The sequence below is a fragment of the Eretmochelys imbricata genome, chromosome 26, assembly GCF_965152235.1.
Source record: "Eretmochelys imbricata isolate rEreImb1 chromosome 26, rEreImb1.hap1, whole genome shotgun sequence".
In the NCBI taxonomy this organism is placed as follows: Eukaryota; Metazoa; Chordata; order Testudines; family Cheloniidae; genus Eretmochelys; species Eretmochelys imbricata.
In genome coordinates, this window is record NC_135597.1 from 15,678,058 (window position 1) to 15,685,283 (window position 7,226).

The following is a 7,226-nucleotide window of genomic DNA, read 5'->3' on the forward strand; positions in this document are numbered from 1 at the left end:
GGGGGGCCGGAGGAGCAGCCCATGAGGGGAATAAACACACAAGGAAGGACGTGTGTGTCCCAGGGAGGCCTAGGAAGCCTCGGCCCAGCAACAAGGTCAGTCTGCAACCTTAGGCACCTGGGCGCCCAGTGTCCCAGGGACTCCCCACAGCTCACTGGGAGTGCTACCCCCCCATGTTCCTCACGTGCCCAGCGCTCCCACTGACGCTGTGGGGCTGGGTGTGGCACACACGCTCCCCTCTCTTGCCCCAGTCCCCTGCCTGCAAACTCTATCCACAAAGGGCGTGGACATCGCACCCATGCCCAGCCCACCCCGGGGCCTGTCTGCCATGGGGCCACTCCCAGCCACTCCAGGGGCCCTTCCGGACCACCCGCCCACGGGAGCCGTTTCCCCCTGACCCTGTCAGACCCAGGGGCAAGGGGCTCAGATCCCAGCTGCTGTGTTAGCCCCTCTCCTGGATGAATCCAACCCCTGAAGTGGCTCAGTTCTGTAGCTCTGAACAGTCTCACGCAGGATAAATGGATCCTTGGTGGAACCTCGCCAAGCTCTTGGCCTCTATGACATCATGTGGCAGTGAGTTCCCCAGGCTGAAGGTGCATTGTATAAAATCCCTTCCCCTGGTTTCGGTACCTGAACAGTCCCATTCCCTGGGGCAGCTCCTCTGCCCCCCACCATGCACTAGCCCCCGTGTTCAACAGGCGTATTCCACAGTGCTCCCATGCCCGCCTGTAAAGCTGGGATGGCAGAGTGCACAGGGCGCTTTCCCTGCAGGGGGAACATATCCCACATGGGCCCAGGGAGCGAGGAGAGCTGGAACATGCCAGCTCTCCTCTGCACGTGGGATCCCCCTGGGGGGTGGGGGGGAATGGTAACATGGAGTGAGCACTGTATGTGTGGGAGTTGTGACTGGCGCAGTTCCCTTGACTCTGATGGAGCAGCACCATGGACACCAGCTCAGGACCTGGCTATAGACCTGGAGCACTAGTCTCATGTGACCGCTGGGGAAACTGAGGCACTGAGTGGGGAAGCAAGTGGGTGGCTGAGTAGGGCATGGAACCCAGGAGTCCTGCTTGTCTTTGCCTCTTTCGTTCCTTACTCCAGCAAAGCCCTGCAGGGAATCAGCCCCTGTGTTTATCCAGCCTGGAAGTTGTGGGGAGCAGGCTGGGGGAGGGGGGGGCCAGCCCCGGGCTCCAGCATGGCCCAGCTGGGGCGTTTGATGGGAGTTGGGCCCAGAGGGTGGCAGGTGCATCTCAACTCAACAGTGTCACTCAGGCATGGGTAGCTACTTTCCACGTTTATTCAAAGCCAGGCTGGGGTGGGGGGGATCCATGGGGCCAGAGCTCTCCAGTGGGACGAGCTAGTCACACAGCAAGGGCGCACATCCAGATCCCCTTCCAGGGCAGCCGGCCCTTCCGCAGCCATGCAGAGCAGAACCGCTGGGAGACACGGAGCCCAGCCGGAACAGTGCTGCCATGCTGCAGCTCTGTCGGGCCCACGGCCAGACACCCGCATGCTCTGGGATTCCTGTCCATGGGCCCTGTCTGGCCCCCAGCACCAGAGCCTGCGGCTAATGAATCATAGAATCATAGACTACCAGGGTTGAAAGGGACGTCAGGACGTCATCTAGTCCAACCCCCTGCTCAAAGCAGGACCAATCCCCAATTTTTGCCCCAGATCCCTAAATGGCCCCCCCAAGGATTGAACTCACCACCCTGGGTTTAGCAGGCCAATGCTCAAACCACTGAGAAATCCCTCCCCACCTATGGAGTTACCCTCACACACCCCGGGGGGCAGGGCTGGTGTCCCCATTGTACAGGGGGGGAAATTAAGGCACGGAGTGGCTCCGGGACCTGCCCAAGGGAGTCTGGCAGAGCAGGGTTTTCCAAGTCCCCGGCTAGTGCTCGAACCGCTGGGCCATCTTGCCACTGGACGCCTGCAGGCCCCTTTGGAAAGGCTCCACAGCTCTGGAGAGGGGCCCCCAGGATCGGGCCCCCCTTTGGGGCACGTTGGCTGAAGCGCACGGCCTGGCTCTACCAGGGGCTGGGTGCCCTGAAACACCCCCACCGGGAGGGGGTGCAGTTCCTGGCAGGATCAGGCCCCGGTGCCCTCCTGCTGGGACTCAGGAGTCCTAGGGACATGGCTCTGTCTCCTGCGCCCCAGCAGGTTGCGGCTGGGTCAGGGAGAGGTCATGCAGCCCTTCCCGACCCAGCTGGTCTCCTCCTACACAGCCGGGGGGAGGCTGGGCCGGGGCACACATCCCGGGCGGCTGGGCTCAGCACAGCTGGAAGTAGAAGTCAACGATATGGGCAGCGTCCGGGCTGGTGGTGAGGCCCAGGGGCTCGTTGGACTGGGCGGAGGTGCAGAGCAGCCAGCCTGGGTTGGCAGCCGACTCGAAGCGCCACATGCCATCCTTGTAGGAGCGGAAGAAGGTGAAGCGGGTGGTTTCCTCACCGCCCCGGGACAGCTCCGTGATGTTCACGTCCTGCGCAGGAGGGGAGAGGCTGGTGAGGGACGGAGACTCTCCCGCGGGGGCCAGGCAGGGCCTGGGGCTGGTCTGTACTGAGTGGGGAGGGGCTCGGACTGGTGCCGGGCAGGGAGGTCGCCAATGGGGTGGGCAGAGATCTGGACTCCAGTGGAGCAGGGCGGGAAGGGAGCACCCGCTACCAGCCTGCGCTGCAGCCAGGCCTGGGCCGGGGGAATGGAGCCCTGGCAGGGAGGGGTCCTGTGGCAAGGGAAAGGGGGTGTAGGACACAGAGATCAGAGGTGGGGTCCCCACTCACCTCCAGCTGCAGCGCGGGCAGGGCGCCCGTCCCACATGCCAGGCTGCGGCGCCCGTCCTGGACGCCCAGGATGATGGGGAACTTCTCCCGCTCGAAGGAGCGGTTGGGGACCCAGCAAATTTTCTCTGTGGGGAGAAGGGACGGGGGGTGAGCCCTAGGACAGATCCTCCTGCCCCTCACAAGGCCCCACTCGGCTCAGGCCCCTTGCCCATCAGATGAAATTACCGCCCCGGCGAGTCCCAGGGTGGGAGAGCCCAACTAGCTCTCAGACCACCCAGGTGACCTAACTGCCAGAGCCCCCAGCATGCCAAAGGGGCCGGATTTGGCCCACGAGGAATAAAACCAGACTGGCCTGGTTAGCACTTAGCATGGCAAGTGGGAGAGGGGGGTCTGCGTTGCCAGCCCTGGGGCCACAGGCCTAGAGCTGTAGCGTAATTGCTCAATGGCTGCAAACTGCACGGAGCTCGGGGAGATAGAGCCAGGCTGAGGCACCCAGGGCAGGGCGGGCCTGGCCAGGCCCAGCTGGAGGCTCTGGCTGCCAGGCGAGGGTGGTGGCACGGTGCCCAGCAGAAGATCTGCCCGGGAGCATCCCAGCCCCTCGCCCGCCCAGGGCAGGGGAAGCGGAGGGGGCAACGGGTGCAACCCACCTTCCAGCGCAGAGTTGGGCCCTTGCAAATAGCCAGCGACCAGCTGATTGTTCCGCAGGTAGAGAGACTTCTGGGCCACATCCCAAAGGCTGAAAGGCAGCGAGTGTGAGCCAACAAGCCGCAAACTAGATCCAGCCCCAGCACTCCGCCCCTCCCCTCCCACGCCGAGCACCCTGCCCTGCCCCCCAACCCTCCAGTGCCCCAACCATCCATCCCCAGCACTGAGCCCCTCAACACCCCGCCCCAGCACTGAACCCCCCCAGCACCCTGCCCATTCCCCCCAATGCCCAGCACCCTGCGCTGTCCCTCCAACCCTCCAGTGCCCCAACCATCCATCCCCAGCACTGAGCCCCCCAACACCCCGCCCCAGCACTGAACCCCCCCAGCACCCTGCCCATTCCCCCCAATGCCCAGCACCCTGCGCTGCCCCTCCAACCCTCCAGTGCCCCAACCATCCATCCCCAGCACTGAGCCCCCCAACACCCCACCCCAGCACTGACCCCCCCCAGCACCCTGCCCATTCCCCCCAATGCCCAGCACCCTGCGCTGCCCCTCCAACCCTCCAGTGCCCCAACCATCCATCCCCAGCACTCCACCCCTCCCCTCCCACGCCGAGCACCCTGCCCTGCCCCCCAACCCTCCAGTGCCCCAACCATCCATCCCCAGCACTGAGCCCCCCAACACCCCGCCCCAGCACTGAACCCCCCCAGCACTCCGCCCCTCCCCTCCCACGCCGAGCACCCTGCCCTGCCCCCCAACCCTCCAGTGCCCCAACCATCCATCCCCAGCACTGAGCCCCCCAACACCCCGCCCCAGCACTGAACCCCCCCAGCACCCTGCCCATTCCCCCCAATGCCCAGCACCCTGCGCTGCCCCTCCAACCCTCCAGTGCCCCAACCATCCATCCCCAGCACTGAGCCCCCCAACACCCCGCCCCAGCACTGAACCCCCCCAGCACCCTGCCCATTCCCCCCAATGCCCAGCACCCTGCCCTGCCCCTCCAACCCTCCAGTGCCCCAACCATCCATCCCCAGCACTGAGCCCCCCAACACCCCGCCCCAGCACTGAACCCCCCCAGCACCCTGCCCATTCCCCCCAATGCCCAGCACCCTGCGCTGCCCCTCCAAACCCCTACCCGCCCCCATACCCAGCCCCAGCACCAGTTCCCAACTGATCTAAACTAAACAGATATAACCTGCTCCAAGCCCAAATGAAAGCATCCACGCAGGGCCGTGCCAGCCTCTCTCTGCACAGCCCTCAGTGCCCCTGGACCCAGCAGTGCCACAAGACAACACGGGCCGATGGCCCCATGGACCCGCCAGCCCCGGGCCTCCCATAGGCCCCACTCTGCTGGCAGTGAGCTCAGGGATCCTGTTCCTGGATTGCGGAGGAGCTGATGGGTGCCTGGTCCCACTGAACATCCCCTTTGTCACACCCAACCCGTCCCGCCTGTCACCGCCAACGCACGCCTACCTCCCCCCTCACCTGCTCTTTGAGCTGTGTGCTCGGTGGCCTATGCTGCGTGGGGCCGTGCCCACCCTGCCTGGGAGGCTGAGACTGGTTTTGAACACCACAGGACAGTAAATGGCACAAAGTTTCAGAGGTGGTGGGGACCAAAATTCCCTGCACTTCTAGGATCTGCGCTCGCTTTCACAAGCCGCCCAGTCCCCTGTGAACCACCTGAGACAGGGACCATCTTTTTGATCCGTGTCTGTGCAGCACCTCACACAACACGGCCCTGCTCCATGACCAGGGCTCCAAGGCCCTACCACAATACAGAGAGCAACCACCACAGGGAACCAGTCCTCCTTGTGAAAATCCTCGCAATCGGCCAATTTGACGCTCGACCACGGATCTGAACTCTGCAGCCCTGTGCTGCCAGGAAGCAGAAATCACTTACCGGTACTTGAAGACTTTCATCTGGGCTGCTGGCTTTTCATGAATCTCGGATGGATGTGCCTCTGAACAGAAACCGCAGAGAAAAAGCACTATCAGGTAACTGAGCCAACACACCGGACAACCCATCCTGCACCGGCTGCCCCTGCTCTGTGGATCTACTCTGCCATTGGGCCAGTATGGGTCTCTTTATAGAGGCCGTCACATGCTCCCGCATGCCCGCAATGTACATCATTGCTCTATAGTGTAACTCATTCTGTGGTATCAAAATTTCCAGTAGCGTAATTGTCAACCTGCACGCCTTGCAGCCGGTGTCGTAACCAGCTGCACTGCAACTTCCGTACTGCGGTGACCTTTTGTTTCCTGTGTGTCGCCTTGGAGGGAATGAAAACTATGGTCAGAGAAACCCAACTAAAATTTAAGCTGGAGGGGACTTGTTTAGAAATGAGCTGGGGTTTCACCTGTTTACAACTAAAAGGTCACTTATTCAAAGAAAATCAAATGACCCTGATTGGCCGCGGGCTGGCTCTGTGGAGCCGCTTGCTTGCCCGCCACCGAGGTCTTAATATATCAGCCCATTCTCTGGCTTGAAAACACAGTGATCGCGCTGCAAACGCCTGTCCTGCCTGGGCACTGCGTCTCGGGCGGGCGGGGCAGCCTGCCTCCGGGATCCAGCTACAAGGAGATCAAATGCACTCTCGGCAAAAGAGGAAGGAGAAAAGCCCCGGAGAGCCGCAAGGCCCAGCAGAGCAGTAGCAGAAGAGAGAGCCCTTCGCAGCTTGCTGATGGCAATACAGTACCCAGGCCCGCCCGTGGCTCCGAGTCGCCCATTCTTCACCTGCCTCTTGTCTGATTTCTTGCTGAGCTTCGCCCGCCTATTTATGCTGCTTGGAGCGAGAGGAGGCGGGGTCACACCTGGGAAGGCTGGCTCGGCGGGGAGCTGCTGTTGCACAATGCTGCTCCAGGCAGGAGGGAGGCCTTTGAGCGTGACCAGCCTGTGTTTGAGCACACTCAGCTTTACATGCAAACCATGCTGGGCAGGAAGCTAGAGCTGCCAACTCGGGGAGAAGACATTGCCAGAATCTCCCAGGCTGGCAAACTGGGGCCGGCAGTTGGGCTCCTCTCCCCAGGCACTAGGGCCGCAAGACAATACACTCAGCACTCTGGCATAGCCCCCGCCACCCAGCACAGCCCTGGGCTTTGTGAGCCCCATTACGGGTGACCAGGTGGAGCCCAGGCAGAGAGGCACCAGGCTGACAGTCACGGAGGCTCGCAGGCAGCCACAGCTATAAAGGAGGGAGGACAGAGCGAGATGGGGAGGCAGAAAGGCCTGGGATAGTGGAGGGGCAACAACCGGGCCAGGCTGCCTCTAAGGAACTGACAGGGAGACAACAAACGCCCTGGAGTTTAAGGGCTGCTTGACCCATTTTAGGGCTGGGCCAACTGGAGGTGGCCAGAGGGAGACAGTTAGGAGACGGCCCCAGAGCAGCTGACGAGGCAGTCCCAGAAGTGGGGAGGACTGTAACCATCACTGCAGTGCAAAGAGCGACGGAGGTGAACCGGCTCCTGCACCGGCCGGCTGACTCGCCAGCACAACTGCTCACGGAGATGGCATCACACCAGCAACAGTCGTCCCAATGGCTGGAAGGCCTGGGACCGCCCACTGCTCCTCGGGTACCCGCCCCCATTCGGAGCATGTCCCCGGCACCTCCGGGCACTGCTCCGACCCTGGTGGCAGTGTCCTTGGTTAGGTCAGTCAGTGGGGCTGCTATAGTGGTGAACGTGGTATGAATCGGTCATAGTAGCCAGCTAGACCTAGGAAGACCCGAACTTGTGTGCCCATTGGGCATAGACCTTATCCATCTAGGGGTGGACTTGCCCTCCACCGACCATGTATCCCAGA

At 62.5% G+C, this 7,226-nt stretch overlaps 1 protein-coding gene across 3 annotated transcripts; it reads right to left on the reverse strand.

The window, feature by feature from the left end:
* Nucleotides 1-1,284: 1,284 nt before the first annotated feature.
* Nucleotides 1,285-6,166, reverse strand: LOC144257638 (interleukin-1 receptor antagonist protein-like). Of its 3 annotated transcripts, none has more exons than XM_077805670.1 (5): nucleotides 6,124-6,166; nucleotides 5,328-5,388; nucleotides 3,428-3,516; nucleotides 2,781-2,905; nucleotides 1,285-2,482 (listed from the first exon to the last, which is right to left on the reverse strand). In XM_077805670.1, exons 1-5 carry the CDS (start codon nucleotides 6,152-6,154, stop codon nucleotides 2,273-2,275), a joined length of 516 nt encoding a protein of 171 aa, XP_077661796.1. In that variant the 5' UTR covers nucleotides 6,155-6,166; the 3' UTR covers nucleotides 1,285-2,272. The 3 variants fall into 3 exon arrangements, with proteins under 3 accessions (XP_077661796.1, XP_077661797.1, XP_077661795.1); XM_077805671.1 differs by lacking the exon at nucleotides 6,124-6,166 and adding an exon at nucleotides 5,830-5,864; XM_077805669.1 differs by lacking the exon at nucleotides 6,124-6,166 and having other exon boundaries at nucleotides 5,328-5,744.
* Between the last annotated feature and the right edge of the window lie 1,060 nt (nucleotides 6,167-7,226).

Coding starts and splice junctions, on each gene's coding strand:
- LOC144257638 (XM_077805669.1), bottom strand. CDS start 5,452: ATGGGTTGTCCGGTGTGTTGGCTCAGTTACCTGATAGTGCTTTTTCTC. Junction 3,517..5,327: donor ATGAAAGTCTTCAAGTACCG/GTAAGTGATTTC, acceptor GCTGCCTTTCAG/CCTTTGGGATGTGGCCCAGA. Junction 2,906..3,427: donor GCCCAACTCTGCGCTGGAAG/GTGGGTTGCACC, acceptor TTCTCCCCACAG/AGAAAATTTGCTGGGTCCCC.